The 16,509-nt window shown below is 43.8% G+C and overlaps 1 protein-coding gene across 2 annotated transcripts in view; it reads right to left on the bottom strand.

Moving 5' to 3' along the window:
- LOC116530596 (cytochrome P450 2G1) overlaps positions 1-10,743 on the bottom strand; it is a 12,311-nt gene extending 1,568 nt beyond the window's left edge. Inside the window, exons 1-8 of one of the 2 annotated variants that reach the window (XM_032248704.1) lie at positions 10,158-10,743; positions 9,401-9,563; positions 7,582-7,731; positions 5,729-5,889; positions 4,981-5,157; positions 3,665-3,806; positions 1,370-1,557; positions 1,117-1,258 (exon numbers count right to left, since the gene is read on the bottom strand). In XM_032248704.1, coding sequence (XP_032104595.1) covers positions 1,117-1,258; positions 1,370-1,557; positions 3,665-3,806; positions 4,981-5,157; positions 5,729-5,889; positions 7,582-7,731; positions 9,401-9,563; positions 10,158-10,337 — 1,303 coding nt within the window. In that variant the 5' untranslated portion in view covers positions 10,338-10,743. The remainder of the gene's footprint in view (positions 1-1,116; positions 1,259-1,369; positions 1,558-3,664; positions 3,807-4,980; positions 5,158-5,728; positions 5,890-7,581; positions 7,732-9,400; positions 9,564-10,157) is intronic. The other variant, XM_032248705.1, reaches the window with a different exon arrangement.
- Between the last annotated feature and the right edge of the window lie 5,766 nt (positions 10,744-16,509).

The following is a 16,509-nucleotide window of genomic DNA, read 5'->3' on the forward strand; positions in this document are numbered from 1 at the left end:
GTGAAACTCTGTCTCAAAAAAAAAAAAAAAAAAAAAGTGAAAACTCACCCTTAGTAACACTGACTGTGTGTAAGCCACTCTTCCAGTCATTAGGAAGGATTAATCCCTGTTTCACAGATGGGGGCTGAAGTGACTCACCCAAGGCCCCACCAATTCAAAAAGGTGAAGTGGAGTCCAGGTTTCCAACCACTGCCCTGACTCCAGGTTCCAAACGACATACACTTTTTGTTGTTGGTGTTTGTTTGTTTGAGACAGGGTCTTGCTCTGTTGCCCGGGCTGGAGTGCAGTGGCATGATCTCCGCTCACTACAACCTCGCCTCCTGGGTTCAAGTGATTTTTGTGCCTCAGCCGCCCAAGTAGCTGGGACTACAGGCGCACGCCACCACACCTGGCTAATTTTTGTATTTTTAGTAGAGACAGAGTTTCACCATGTTGGCCAGGCTGGTCTTGAACTACTAGCCTCAAGTGATCCACTTGCCTCGGCCTCCCAAAGTGCTGGGATTCCAGGTGTGGGCCACTATGCCCCGCCAACATACGCTTAAAATGCTGCTGCATGAAGATTTTATGCTGTGGGCAGGCAAATGGCTGTCTGTTGGGCAAATCTGCCCTCCTGCTTGTGTTCATATAGCCTGCAAACTAGGAATGCTTTCGGCATTTAAAAATGGTTGGGAAAACAAACAAGCAAAAAAGAAAATGATTGGGAAAAAAAAAAGACTCTTTTGCGATATGTGAAGATGAAACAAAGTTTGGATTTCAGTGTCCGTAAATAGTTTTTCAAACTCACACACAGGCTCGTTTATTTATACATTGTCTACGGCCACTTTCGTAGGTCAACGGCAAAGGTTCAGAGGCTGTCTGGAAAAATAGAAAATATGTCTTATTTTGTTCTTAACAGCCAGTGGGTTTATGCCCTGGCTAGTGTTATTCATGTCCTTTTTTTCTTTCTAATGATCAGAGTCAATCATTGTAATATTTACTAATTCAGGGATTCTAAAATGTTATGTTTCTATGATGTAACCTTCAAATTCACATTGTGACTTGAACTTCAAACACAGACCAGTGGCTGGGGGGGTGGATTTAGCACATGCCTGGGGAAGTCAGACCGGAGAAACCTACCAGAGGAAAAAGGCACAAAGGCTTCATTCTTCTTGAAGCGCCCCTTCTCATCCAGGAAGTGCTGGGGATAGAAGGCATCTGGATAGCGGAAGTATTTGGGGTCTTTGAGGACAGAGCCAAGCAGGGCAAATACATTTGTGCCCTGTGGTGAAAATGGAGGCAGTTAGGAGAAATTAGTGTTGGACTACAGGGGTAGGGAATCAGGGGAAGAGAGGAGCTCAGTGGAAGGGAGGCAATGAGGGGGCAACCCCACCTTGGGCAGAAGGTAGCCTCGAAACTGAGTGTCCCGGGTGACGGTGTGGGGGACACCCATGGGCACGATGTCTAACAGTCTCTGTATTTCATGGATGACGGCGTCTGTGTAGGGCATCTTGACCCGGTCTTCCACACGTGGGAGTCGGTGTGGTCCAATTACCTGGTTAATCTCTTCATGGATCTTAGCTGGACGGGGTCAGAAAATATAGCAGAGAACGGCACAGGGAAAGACAAGAGGTGTTTTTGTTAGGGAAGGCAGGGCGAATCACGCTTTCCTCGCCCCAGCAGAAAGAGATCTCAGATGCAAGCCACGCATGTTTGGTCGCCTCTTTAACTTAACAATGGACACACTGGCGGTGCCCAATTACTCATCGGACATCGGGAGAGAGACAGGCAGGTTGGACTCGGGAACTCTGCCAGGACGTTTGGTCTTTACTTAAAAGCACCAAAAAGCCATGGTCCCAGCTTGACTTTCAAACGTGGATTTTTCACATAATGGGAAAGAGGCAAGCTAGGTGACCGGGACAGGATTGACACAAATGACAAGCTGTTATGTGATTAAGATCACCACTAGTGGCGTTTATCTATCTTTGCAATTGAGAAATGAGTGACTTCATCTTCTGAACTTCTGTTTTGTCATCTTCAAAATAAGTGCAATAATCGGACATGGTCATAGAGTTGTAAACATTGTATAACGTCTGGTGTGTGAAGAACTAGGACAGTGCCTGGCACATAGAAGCAGCTAATAAATATTTGTTTTTTTTTTTGTTTGTTTTTTTGTTTTTGAGACAGAGTCTCACTCTGCTACCCAAGCTGGAGTGCAGTGGTACAATCTTGGCTCACTGCAGCCTCTGCCTCCTGGGCTCAAACAATCCTCATTCCTCAGCCTCCCAAGTAGCTGGGATTACAGGTGTGTGCTACCACACACCTGGCTGATTTTTGCATTTTTAGTAGAGAAAGGGTTTCACCATTTGGCCAGACTGGTCTTAAAGTCCCAGCCTTAAGTGATCTGCCTGCCTCTGCCTCCCAAAGTGCTGGGATTACAGGTGTGAGCCACTGCACCCAGCTTGGTTATTTAGACCAGTGAAAGACAACTCAGACAATGGAGGTGAGGCTACAGGCGCTTGGGTAGAAGTGTGTTGGTGTCTCTCATCTGTACCAGGAGAAACCCTTTGGCTTGTTTTGTTACATTATTAAGGAGAGGGGCCAAAATTGAAAATTTTCCTTAAGCAGGAGTTCCTTAATGAATTCCTCATTACTAAAGTTACCCTACTGGACCAGATCATAATTTATGGGAGATGAATTCTATTTGTCTTCTCCTCTATAATGGCCATCAAAGATATCCACCTCCCAGTCTCTAAAACCTAATGCCTGGAAGGCTATGTATATAAGCGTAACAAAAAGACAAGAGAGACTCTGAACATGCCAGCAAATTAAGAATCTTGAGACAAAAAGATTAACCTTGGTTATTGAGATTGGCCCTCAATGTAATACTGTGTGTCTGTTTAACAGAGAAGCAGGAGAATAAGAGTTAGAGAAAAAGATGTGAGGCCGGGCGCAAGTGGCTCGCACCTGTAATCTCAGCAATTTGGGAGGCCAACGATGGATTACCTGAGGTCAGGAGTTCAAGACCAGCCTGGCCAACATGGCGATACCCCATCTCTAATAAAAATACAAAAATTAGCTGGGTATGGTGGCACATGCCTGTAATCCCAGCAACTCAGGAGGCTGAGGAAGGAGAATTGCTTGAACCTGGGAGGCGGAGGCTGCGTGAGCTGACATCATGCCGCCGCATCACAGCCTGGGCAACACAGCAAGACTCTGTCTTGAAAAAAAAGAAAGAGAATAAGATGTGATTCCAGAAGCAAATAGAGGTTTAAAGATGCTACGCTACTGGCTTTGAAGATGGAGGACAGAGTCGTGAACCCAAGAGTGCAAGGAGTATGGCTTTAACACCCGGAAAAGGCAGAAAATCAGATGGTCCGTTGGTGTTGGCCTAGTGAAAACCTATTTGAACTTCTGAAATTCAGAACAGAAGGATAATAAATTTGTGTTGGTTTAGACAACTAAGTTTCTCGTAATTGTTACAACAGCCACAGGCCAAGTAGGAGATGAAATTAAATGACCTCCAAAAGTCAGGGATTTTGTGTTTCCATGTCCTGATTTCGTGTTTCCATGTCCTGAAGTCCTTAAGGGTGAAGAATCTGAGGCCATGGGATTCTAGATTTTCAAGATGATGTCTTTTTTATGTTGGGGTCGGAGTTACCAGACAGGCAGCTCAGGGTAGACTCACCTTCCACTTCAGGATGCTTCATTAACAGCAAGAATCCATAGCGCAAGGTAGAACTCACAGTCTCCGTGCCAGCAAAGAAGAGGTTCAGAGTGGTGAGGACCAAGTTCTTGAGGTTGAATTCTGTATGAGGATTATTTTTATCCTGAGAGTGAGGGGATAGTGAACAGAGTTACTCTCTTCTGTCTTTATTATCCTTTTTTTTTTTTTTTTTTTTTTTTTTTTGACAGAGTCTCATTCTGTTGCTCAGGCTGGAGTGCAGTCACATGATCCCAGCTCACTGCAAGCTCTACCTCCCAGGTTCAAACGATTCTCCTGCCTCAGCCTCCCAAGTAGCTGGGGTTACAGGTACCTGCCACCACACCTAGCTAATTTATTTTGTGTGTGTGTCTTTAGTACAGATGGGGTTTCACCTTGCTGGCCAGCATGGTCTTGAACTTCTGACCTCAGTTGATATGCCCACCTCGGTCTCCCAAAGTGCTGGGATTACAGGCGTGAGCCACTGCACCTGACCTATTGTCTTATTTTCTTATTGTCTTTATCGTCTGTTGTATAGGGAGACAACAGGTGGGTAAACCAATCGTGTCTGGGAGAGGACACAGTCAGAGCAAAGGTCCTATGGCAGGAACATGCCTGTGTGTTAGAGGAACAGCAAGGCAGAAGCCGGAAGGATGGGATGGGGTGAATAACGGGGAGGAGGGGAGGAGAAGAATGTGGGGTACCTTGTAAGATTTGAACGTGTAGGGACATTAGGGTACATTAGGGTATAAAATTTAAATTTCCAAGGGCAAAGTTTCAATAACATAAAAATATAAACTTACAAATGTATAAAACTCTAGGAAATGATGATACAGAAGTATTAACCGCCAAATTTCTCTATCTCTAAGACTTTAAACATTTAAGTTTAAATATTTAACTTCAAACATTTCAGTCTTAAATGTTTAGTCTTACATTGAAAAACTTTAAGCTTCTACGTTTCTGAAATTCTAAGACTCAAGACTGGAGTTGTAAGTCTCCTCTGGCATGTATAAGGTGTAAGACTTTAAGTTTCCAAGTTCCTAAAATGTCTAGATTCAAAGTCTGCTTTAAAGCTGTAACAGCGTATACGTTTACGGTTTCTACATTCATCTATAAAGCCGTAACAGTTTATACTTTTACCATGTCTACAGCCATCTATAGATAAAAGTCAATCCTGTGAAATAATGCTTCTTTGCTTGTTTGTTTTTGTCCTCAATGTCTGCAGATTGGTTTATTTACAGTTGCAGGGACTAGAGGTTGAGAAGATGAGAGAAAAGGACCAGGGGAAGAAGAGGAGGTACCTGGCGCATCTTGATGAGAAAGCAGTCAATGAAGTCCCGGGGGTTTTGGTAGTCAAAGGTTGCTTCATTGATCTTGACCCTGGAGGCAATGAAGTCCTTGAGCTCTTCTACCAAGTAGTAGGTGTGATGGTGTCTTCCTGGCAAATACTGCATGACTCCAGAGTACATGCCATATAGCTGTGGGAATAGGCAAGGGGGCTTTGTCAGTCATGGGCGCCAGGGGCTAGCATGGGCTGAGTCTGGAGTTGGACAGCTGGGCTCAAAGTCCAGTGCTGGGTCTAAGAATCAGGTGAGGCCCTTTTGCTTCCTGGAAGTTGGGTCATATTGAGACAGTAGTTCCCCCTTAACCCCGGTTTTGCCTCCCACCATTTCAGTTGCGTGCAGCCAGCTGCAGTCTAAAAATATTACATACAATATTTTGAGAGAGAAAGAGTACATTCATATAACTTTTTAAGACTATATTGTTATAATTGTTCTATTTTACTGCTTATGAATGCCAGTCTCTTATTGCACTCAATTTGTAAATTAAATTTTATCATGACACGTATATTTCAGAAAAGCAGTATCTATGGAATTCGGTATTATCCATGGCTTGAGGCATCCACTGGGGGTCTTGAACATTTCCCCCAGCAATGAGGAGAACTACGGTACTCACCTCCCAGGGGTGTGGGGAGGATCGAGTGGGGTATAGGAAGATGCTTAGTTAACTGGGGCTGGTGCGTGGGCAGAGAGGTGGCTGGGTGGGCACCTGTGTCCAGGGAGTGCTCATCTCACTGAAACACTCGTTGACCAACTGCAGCAGTTTCAAGAACTGCTTGTCCTCATAGTCGAAGCGACTTCCAAAGACAATGGAACTGATGATGTTGGAGACGCTGCGGCTCAGAAAGAAGGTGGGGTCGATGGGGGCACCTGGGCAGTGGAAATTGTTTATGTTGGAGGCGATGATCATGAATACGGGGTGTGGAATCACAGTCCCGCATCTGAGTCCCAGCTCTACTACTTATTGCATGTGTGACTGTGTCGTTGTGTTTTGGGTCTAGATTGGCCGATCTGCAAATTGGTTTAGGAACCATTTCATTGGTTCGTGAGGCTTCAATATCATTATCCATAAAATAATTAGCACAATGCCTGGCATATAGTAAGCACAGTTGAGCTTAATCATTATTTTGTATTATTATTACTTAAATGCATTGATGTTAGAGACTTACATATTTGGGGGAAAGTGGGGTAAGTGACACATTACAAAAGTTTCTGAATTCTGTCTAGCTCTACTGATGATTTCATTTGGGCAATTAAAAAAATCCTTCCCTTGGCCTCACCTACACCTTCTGAAAAACAAGATCAGTAAATCTGGGAACAATTTCTCAAGAATAATGTACATATTCACAAATACACAATTTTATGAATAATTTCCGGACTACACAAGCATTTGAAGCTTTTAGGTAGATGCTGTTAATCACCCATGTAGAACAGACAAGGATCCTCTGATGCAGAGAAAATGTGTCTCTATTTCTACCTCTTATCTATTTTTCTCTGTTGTTGTTTTTTTTTTTTTTTTTCTCTCTAAGTCTTTTCTCTGTAGACCCCAGTGTTTCCAAACCTTATTTTTTGGTGGGACTGAACTCCTTTAAAAACATAATGAAACGATTATAGAGCTTCAGATTTGCAAAATGAAGTTCAAAAGATTTTTTTCACAACAACATAAATATACTTAACACTACTGAACTGGACACTTAAAATGGTGAATCTGGTAAATTTTATGTTACGTATTTTTTTTTAACCACAATACAAATATACAAATGTAATGAAATTTGACCCTGTTTTCAAGAAAAGTCATGAAGTCACGTGTCACCGAAATCTGCTTAGGATATCAAGAGCTCACAGACCCCTTGAGATCCACTGATTAAAGTTTCTAAATAAGTGGTCTCTAAGGGTCTTCCATGTTAACTGTTTGTTTGTTTGTTTTGTTTGTTTGTTTTGAGATGGACTCTCGTTCTGTTGCCCAGGCTGGAGTGCAGTGGCACAATCACAGCTCACTGCAACCTCGGCCTCCTGGGTTCAAACAACTCTCCTGCCTCAGCCTCCCAATTAGTTGGGATTACAGGCATGTGCCACCACGCCCAGCTAATTTTTGTATTTTTAGCAGACACGGGGTTTCACCTCGTTGGCCAGGCTGGTCTCGAACTCCCAACCTCGTGGTCTGCCCGCCTCGGCCTCCCAAAATTCTGGGATTACAGGCATGAGCCACTGAGCCTGGCTGTTTTTTTTTTTTTTTTTTTAAGAGACACAGGCTTACTCTGTCTCCCGTCTCCCATAGTGAAGTACAGTGGCATGATCACAGCTCACTGCAGCCTTGAACTCCTGGGCTCAAGCAACCTCCCACGTCAGCCCCCAAAGCAGCTGGCACTACAGCGTGTGCCAGCCACATGTCCAGCTCATGCAAACTCTTAATATGGGAGCTGGCCAGAAATCTCAATGGATTCTTAATATTTTCCCTCTTCTCCCATTCCAGAGCTTTCTCCCACCAAAGCCCATTCTCACGACTGAGCACATCATAACCACCCAGTCACCCAGTAGCCCTTCCCCTTGTGACCCCCATACCCTTGGTCTTCCGGAACTCCTCCAGTAGGTAGCCGGCCTCCTCCTGAATTCGCTCCTCAATGCTCCGTTTTCCCATCCCAAAGTCCCGAAGGATGGTCAGGGAGAAGCGTCGGAGACTCTTCCATCGGTCTCCATTGGACATAACCACACCTGCCAGGATCTCAGTCTCAGGCTTCTGCCTCCCCTCCCCTCCCATGTTCAACTCTGTGCTAGACAGTGATGGGGACAGATTATGAAAGCTCTAGACTCTGCTGTCAGGGAAGCCACTCCCAACCTTCAAGGCTCATTTAAGAGAGAAAGGTTCCCTCCCTGCAGGATCCTCAAAAATAAGAAAAGTCCAGATTGAGGTAGAGTAAAAGGGAATCAGTCTAGGAATGGTAAGGGGAGATCACAGAGTGTTTCTTATAGGAAAGAGAGGTAGACCTGTATAAATTAAAAAAATAAATAAATAACTGAGTGAATGCCTAGCAAGGTGGAGGGATGTATGGATAGAGTGCCACAGAGTGCCCTGGAATGGGGATATTAATTCTATTTTCTATATAATACTTGTATTCTCTGGACACATATACATATGTGTACACAGAAGCTCACACTTGTACATCGATGCACCTACACAAAAGGAGTTACCGTGTAGTAAGAAACATTTAGAAATTACCAAATGTGTGGACTGATGAGAGTCTTATAGCAATGCATTAGATCTAATGAAATTATTTTCCTTCATTGATGAATGGAAGGAAGAGTTTATGACTGGAATAATGGATGGATGGATGGACGGATGACTTAATAGATGGGTGGATGGTTAATGGATGGATGGTTTGAGATAGATGGATAACGGTTGGAGGGTGGATGGAAAGAATGATAGATGTATGAATGATGGAAGCACTAATGAATAGATGGAATGACGGATAGATGAATAAATAGAAAGTTAATTGACAGATGTATAGACAATAGAGTGAAGGATTTTTATAGAAAGAATAATGAATGGATTTTCTTTTTTTTTTTTTTTTTTTGAGTCGGAGTTTTGCTCTTGTTACCCAGGCTGGAGTGCAATGGCGCAATCTCGGCTCACCGCAACCTCCGCCTCCTGGGTTCAGGCAATTCTCCTGCCTCAGCCTCCTGAGTCGCTGGGATTACAGGCACGCGCCACCAGGCCCAGCTGATTTTTTGTATTTTTAGTAGAGACGGGGTTTCACCATGTTGACCAGGATGGTCTCAATCTCTTGACTTCGTGATCCACCTGCCTCGGCCTCCCAAAGTGCTGGGATTACAGGCGTGAGCCACCGCGCCCGGCCATGAATGGATTTTCTAATGAATATGGATCAATGGACAGAAGGAAGAAAAAGTGACAGATAGACAGACTAGATAGACAGAATGTGGTGAGCCTTCTTGGAATTGAAGGGTGTGGGCAGTTAGAGATGGATGCCTGGGAAAAAGAGATCTACCTAAATGAAGGAGGCAGAGACCTATGGGTTAGGTGTGTGTATGCGTGTAGAAAGATGAGAAATAAGGTTGGCTATGAGGGCTTCAGTAGGTGCATAAAGAATATCACTAATCCATTAAAAGTAAGAGCAGAAATGACACAGAAAACAATAGAGTCAGAGGGCATGGATTCAAAATAAAGTGGTTCTGCCACTTACTATGTGACATTATCTAACATTTATCTTAGCTTTTTCATTTACAACATTAGTATAGTGTTAACAGCTCTCTGAAGGGAATCAATGCATTAAGTCATATAAAGCACTTACCAAAGAACCTGGCACGTAGGCAATGAATTTCAGTCATTTCTGGTTTTACTGTTTTCATTGTCATTGCTACCTACCATGACCTTTGAAGTTTTGCTCTACTGAAGCCAGTTGTCCACGGCCACTGAAGTCATCCGCTTGGTCCACCAAGGCTTCCTTCACTGCTTTGTGTCCACATAAAACAACCACTGGCCGGGGACCCATGTACACAGTGAACACAGGGCCGTATTTCTCACTGAGCTTGGGGGGAAGGAAAACACAAGAGGAGGGGGGTGACTGGAGTACCAAGTATAGACCAATCAAGGACTTTAGAGGATGGCGATTTCAGGGGGATATAAACAGGGTACTAAGGAATCAAGGTAAATCCTGGGCTTGGAAGGACTATTGGGAAAGAGGCACGGAAGTCTTGGCTCCTGTCATCCTAGGCAAAAGCTCATCTCTCCCCGCAAGACTTAGTGTCTGCATCTAGAAAATAATGGACCTAGGTTAGATAAATTCCAAGATTCATACTCCTGTCTCTGAAATGTTAAATTTCTAGAATCTTAAGACTTCATGATACCAAGTCTCAAAGTGCTAAGACAACCTGAGTCAAAGAGTCCTTGTGTGTAAAAATATAATGTACTATGATTCCAAAGTCCTGAGGTCATGAGCATCTTATTTCAATGCACTGAGAAGGTGTGCTTCCAACATTTCAGAATTCTGGAATTTCAGAATTCTAAGATTTGCAAAGTCTGTGTTTCCAAAAGTCTATCTTTTAGAAGCCTAATGTTCCATGTGAACCTGGCTATAGGATTACTTGCCTTTAGCCCCATAAGGGGAGACAGACAGACTCACCTTCATCAAAGACCGAAAGGTAGCATCAGTTCGAACTTGCAGCAGGTTCCCCAAGAAAGGAATTGGTGTGGGACCTGGGGGCAGCTTTCCTCCCTTATTCATTCGTTTCCAGGCAATGAAGATGAGCATGCAAGACAAGAAGAGTTCCAGAAACATGGTGACGGCCCATCCCAGCCCCATGGTGCCAGGTTGGCAGGTTCTGTCCTGGGCACGAGATCCTGCCTAAATAGGTCCTGGGAGATCAGCTTATACCGAAATCTGAACACCCTGGGATTTAAGATTTCCGGGTTTGAATGTCATCGGGGAAGTGTACTTATGTGGGGGGTGGTTATACAACCTATGATCTCCCACTCGAATAAAGGTAACTTGAATTCACACCGGGAAATCCTCTGGGGCCATTCCCTTTCTTCATATTTCCAGTCTCTCTGTTCTTCTCTCTCAGCTCTACAGAATTGAACAGAGTATCTTGGTTGGGTGTAACAGGCAGATTAGTATCTTTTTAGGCTATTAATTTTAGGATGCAGACAATCTGGGTATAAGTGGCAGTTTCATCTTTTCTTCCCTGGACAAGTCACTTAACCTCTGGGACTTGTTTCCCCATCTATCAAATAGGGAAATCATGTTTTATTTGTTTATTTCTTTATTGAGACAGAGTCTCACTCTGTCACTCAGGCTGGAGTGCAGTGGTATGATCTCATTTCACATCTGTCTCCCAGGTTCAAGCAATTTTTGTGCCTCAGCCTTCCAAGTAGCTAGGACTACAGGGGCACACCACCACACCCAGCTAGTTTTTGTAGAGATGCGGTTTCACCATGTTGGCCAGGCTGGTCTCAAACTCCCAGCCTCAAGTGACCCACTCGCCTCAGCCTCCCAAAGTGCTGGGTTTACAGGCGTCAGCCACCGCAGCTGGCCAACCGTGTTGTTTAGAAAGTCTTGACAGTCAACAAGGAAACCTCTTTGTTCATTATTTAATTAAGGATAACCCTAATTAATGTTATTAAATTTTTTTAATTTTTAATTGACAGATAATTGTACATATTTGTGGGGTACAGTGTGATATTTTGATACATGTATGCAATGTATATCAATCAAATTAAGGTAATTATTATATCCATTACCTAGACATTTATTATTTATTCATGGTAAGAACATTCGAAATCCTCTCTTCCTATTATTTGGAAATAAGCAATGTAGTATTGTTAACCATAGCCACCCTACTGTGTAATGTAACACTAGAATGTTAATAAGGAAAGTAAGCTGAAGATTTAGAAAACAAGAGAAATCAATCAATTGAAAGGGTTTTATTCAAAAAGTTCTTGTTTTCTACTCAAGATAATGTTAAACAACAATAATCAAAGATTACCTGCATTGGTATATCAGAACTTTGCTGTATCAAATACAAAAAAGAAAAAAAAAGCTTTGCTGGTGTGTGTGTGTGTATGTGTGTGTATGTGTGTGTGTGTATGTGTGTGTGTGTTTTGAAAGTGTACAGTGTAGAGATTCCCTCTGAACCCCAGTCTCTGGAGGGGAACATCTCGTCTAGAGACATGACCTAGTGATTGTTCTCATTAATAATCTAAAAAGTGGCTCTCTACCTTTTCTGCTCCAAATATTTTCAAATCTTTACTGTCCTGAAACTAACTTCCTGGATATTATATCGTACCCATATATGCTATTTAACAAAATTCAGTGTCCTTCTCATGTGACTGTATTCTCAGACCTGGAAACTGAATCCTTTAAGGTATCTGTAGGTTTGGGGAATGGGGTTTGGCTGGCTGAGCTGAGGCATCCTGTGTCCAGAAGTGGTGGAAATTCTGGGGAAACTGAGTGACTCACACAGTGCCACCTTTTGTTTCTTGGATCTGCTGCTAGAATGTCTTTCTTGGAGTAGAGACTCAGCTCAGCCCACCTCCTTTGACTCTTAGCTTTCGCCTTCCCATCCCATTCTGATCCCCACCACCCAACACTTAACACCCTCTTTACTACTCTCTCTTTTTTATTTTTTGGTATTTTTAGTAGAGGCAGGGTTTCACTGTGCTGGCCAGGCTGGTCTCGAACTTCTGACCTCATGATCCACCCGCCTCGGCCTCCCAAAGTGCTGGGATTACAAGCGTGAGCCACTGCGCCCGGCCTTTACTAGTCTCTTAACCATCTTGTGGTGGTGGCGTGTGTGTGGTGATGGTGGTTGGTTGTGAGTCTGGTTTTCCTATTCAGACAGGAAGGGAGAGAGAAAGTACTCTTAGAACATCTCCCCTAACCATCCCACTTCCAGATAGGAAGCCAGGAGTGGAGGAACTTGAACTAAAAAGCAGAAGCAAGCTAAAGAGAAAAAATAATTGCAGAGCACCTGAGGCAGAGAAATTCAGAGCATGGCAGATTACGCCAGGTATTGTGTGATGGAGACAGAAACCAAGATTGAGAGAAAATAGAGGTGCATAGAAACAGAACCAGAGGGAGATCAAAACAGAGGTGAGGCCGGGCGTGGTGGCTCACACCTGTAATCTGAACACTTTGGGAGGCCAAGGCAGGAGGATCACCTGAGGTCAGGAGCTCAAGACCAGCCTGGCCATTATGGTGAAACCCCATCTCTACTAAAAATACAAAAAAAAAAAAAAAAATTAGCTGGGTGTGGTAGTGGGCACCTGTAATCCCAGCTACCCAGGAAGCTGAGGTGGGAGAATCACTTGAACCCGAAGGCAGGGGTTGCAGTGAGCTGAGATCACGCCACTGCTCTTTAGCCTGGGCAACAAGACCGAGACGCTGTCTCAAAAAGACAACAAACAAACAAAAGAGAGATGAGAGAGAGATTCAGTGAGTCAAAGATAAATGTCAAGGAGGACACAGAGACAAAAGACAGTTCAAAGAAACAGACAGAGGGAGATAGAAACAGAAAGAATAAAAGACAGGAAAAAAGTTTCAGTGAGACAGAGACGGAGGAAGTGACATATGGTTGAGAAAACAGTCAAGAGGAACCCAAAAAGTGAGCACGCTTTCTCTCTCATTTCTAAAAAACAAACAAAACACTCAAGTGACTCAGAGAGAAATCCAACTAGACAAAATGTTGGAGATGGAGATGAACAACGAGAAAGGCAAAGAAACAAAGAGATACAGGGACAAGAGACAAACCCAGGACTAAGTGGGACAGAGAGGAGATTTGGGCTCCATAGGGCATGTGGAAGAAATGGAACCTGGGTTATGTCATGCCTAGTCACATGCCCGTCTTTCTGGGACTAAGGTTTGTTTTTGTTTTTGAGATGGAGTCTCGCTCTGTTGCCCAGGCCGGAGTGCAGTGGTGCGATCTTGGCTCACTACAACCTCCGCCCCCCGGTTCAAGCGATTCTCCTTCCTCAGCATCCTGAGTAGCTGGGATTACAGGCATCTGCCACCACACCTGGCTAATTTTTGTATTTTTAGTAGAGATGGGGTTTTGCCAGGTTGGCCAGGCTGGTCTTGGACTCCTGACCTCAAGTGATCCACCTGCCTAGCCTCCCAAAGTGCTGGGATTACAGGCATGAGCCACTGCACCTGGTCAAATTTTTAAAATTTATTGTCACTTTGTGCCAGGCATGGAGCTGTGTGCTTGACAAGCAGGGTATCCTCCAATCCAAACAAACAGCTTGCAAGGAAGGGCATGTGGTCAGAGATGATTCAGGTCACCCTAAAACAAGCATTCTTATAACCTGAAGCTGCTGGATAAACTTTGCTTTTTTTGGTTGTTTTTTTTTTAACTCCATGTAATACCTTTCATACCAGGGGAAAGGGCATTCAGATGTTTCAAGTGCTTGGAAGTATAGCTCTCATTGTCATCTGGTTTGATACATTAAATTCATATGTGACTGTATTTGAGAAGAGGTTCATATTTCAGAGGCACCTAGATGTCTCCCAATATTTGTTTTCCCCTTCTTCCACAGTAATGGAATTCTATCCAGCTACCTGATTATCAACAGCAAAAACTACCTTTCCCATCGAGAGTAAAAACTACATTTCCCAAGCTCCCTTGCAGCTGGGTGTGGCCACGTAGTCAAGTTCTGACCAATGAGAAGTGAGTGAAAGTGATGTACCCAACTTTCAGTTTATGCTTAGAGGCAGGGGCAAGGTTTCCTTTCCGAATATTTCCTCTTTCTGGCTAAATGGGATGGAAATGTGGGGATGGCAAGGGCAACAACTTAGGAAAGAGAAGCATCAACATGGTAGGAGCCTGGGTCTTTGATATCAGTGAACTACCTGATGAGCCCTGGGTTGCTTATGCAGAGCCATTAAGTCTAAGAAAATTAAATTTCGGCCAGGTGCAGTGGCTCATGCCTGTAATTCCAGCACTTTGGAAGGCTAAGGCAGGTGCATCACCTGAGGTCAGGAGTTCGAGACCAGCTTGGCCAACATGGTGAAACCCCATCTCTACTAAAAATGCAAAAATTAGCGGGGCATGGTGGCACACGCTGTAATCCCAGCTATTTGGGAGGCTGAGGCAGGAGAATTTCATGAACTCGGGAGGCCGAGGTTGCAGTGAGCCGGGAAGGCACCACTGCGTTCCATCCCGGGTGACAGAGTGAGAGAGAAGAAAGAAAAGAAAGGAAAAGAAAAGAAAAGGAAGGAGAATGGGAAGGAGGGAAGGGAGAGAAGGAGAGGGGAGGGGAGGGGAGGGGAGAGGAGAAGAGAGAGAGAAAAGAGGGAGGGAAGGGAAGGGAGGGAGGGAAGGAGAAGAAAGAAAATTAAATTTCCAGCTTGTGTAAGCCCCTTTAAACCACTGTTTTGGGTTTTCATTATAGCAGTTAACCTGTATGTTATGAAATTTGGCTTCTATGAAGAACGCTTGAAAAATCATTGAACCAAAATAAGTGTCCAACACCTATCATGTCCAACGTCAGACATTTGCCTTCTGTTTTTGCTGTGTCTGAGTACCACCCATATATTAATTTAGTGTTTCTTTAAATTGATTCAATTTTTAAGAACTTAAGTTTATTAACATGAAACTTGGTATTTCTCCCTTCAATGGAAGATTAGCTGTCTTCTATCATAACCTGTGTATTAGTTATCTAACACTACCTAACAAAACAGCTCAGCACCTAGAGGCTTAAGACAATGGTTTGTTATTTCCCACAGTTTCTGCATATCAATGTAATTTATACTCTCCCATATCCACACGGAAGTCTTCCTGGTTCTGAAACCTGACCCCAACTTCTTTTCTGCATCTCCTCTCACTCTTAAACTCAAGCTTGGGGTTCCAGCCTAAACACAGCGTGTCAGAGTTTGAAGAGGTCTCTGAAATATTTTTTGGTTCAGAGTTTCTCAAAAGGTATAAAATGCATAATTTGACCCAATTTATACCCATGGAGTATAAATCATCAGTTGTGAGCTACTGCAAGATTCCTTGTAAGGAGGATGTATGTATGGATTTGAATGTTACAGGCGATAATCATATTTCATAACTGGGGCAGCACAGATACTGTCTGAAGATGGAGTGGGGTCCTGGAGGCCTCTTTAGTAGATGAACTATGGGGCTATTGGTAAGATTGGTCCTGGAGAAGTGGCTGAATCACCTACTTACCAACCTCTCTCTATTGGTAAGAGTGGTCCTGGAGAAGTGGCTGAATTACCTATTTATCAACTGGCCTCATTTGGATGTTTGTCCCCACAAACCTCACATTGAAATTTGATCCCCAGTGTTGGAGGTGGAAACTAATGCGAAGTGTTTGGCTCATGATACAGAAATTACCTGATGCCCTCTTCACCGTAATGAATGACTGCTTGCTCTATTAGTTACTATGACAGCTGGTTGTTTAAAAGAACTTGGCAATACGCTCTCTCTTGCGTCCTCTCTCACCATGTGATCCCTGCACACACTGGCTCTGCTTTGCCTTCTGCTAAGAGTGGAAGCAGCCTGAAGCCCTCACCAGAAGCAGATGCTGGTGGCCATGCTTCCTGTACAGCCAGCAGGACTGTAAGCCAAATAAATCTCTTATTATAAATTACTCACCTACAGGTATTGGATAATAACAACACTAAACAAACTAAACAACCTCTATCAAAAGATACTGTAATAGGCCGGGCGTGGTGACTCACACCTGTAATCCCAGCACTTTGGGAAGCTGAGACAGGTGGGTCGTTTAGGATTGGGAGTTCGAGACCAGCCTGGCCAACACGGTGAAACCTGTCTCTACTAAAAATACAAAAAAAAATAGCTGGGCATGGTGACGGGTGCCTGTCGTCTCAGCTACTCAGGAGGCTGAGGCAGGAGAATCACTTGAACTCAGGAGACGGGAGGTTGCAGTGAGCCGAAATAGTGCCACTCGCCACTGCATTCCAGCCTGGGTGACAGATCCAGACCCTGCCTCAAAAAAAAAAAAAAAAAAAA

The sequence above is a fragment of the Sapajus apella genome, unplaced genomic scaffold, assembly GCF_009761245.1.
Source record: "Sapajus apella isolate SASKATOON/1434 unplaced genomic scaffold, GSC_monkey_1.0 scaffold68, whole genome shotgun sequence".
Lineage (NCBI taxonomy): Eukaryota > Metazoa > Chordata > Mammalia > Primates > Cebidae > Sapajus > Sapajus apella.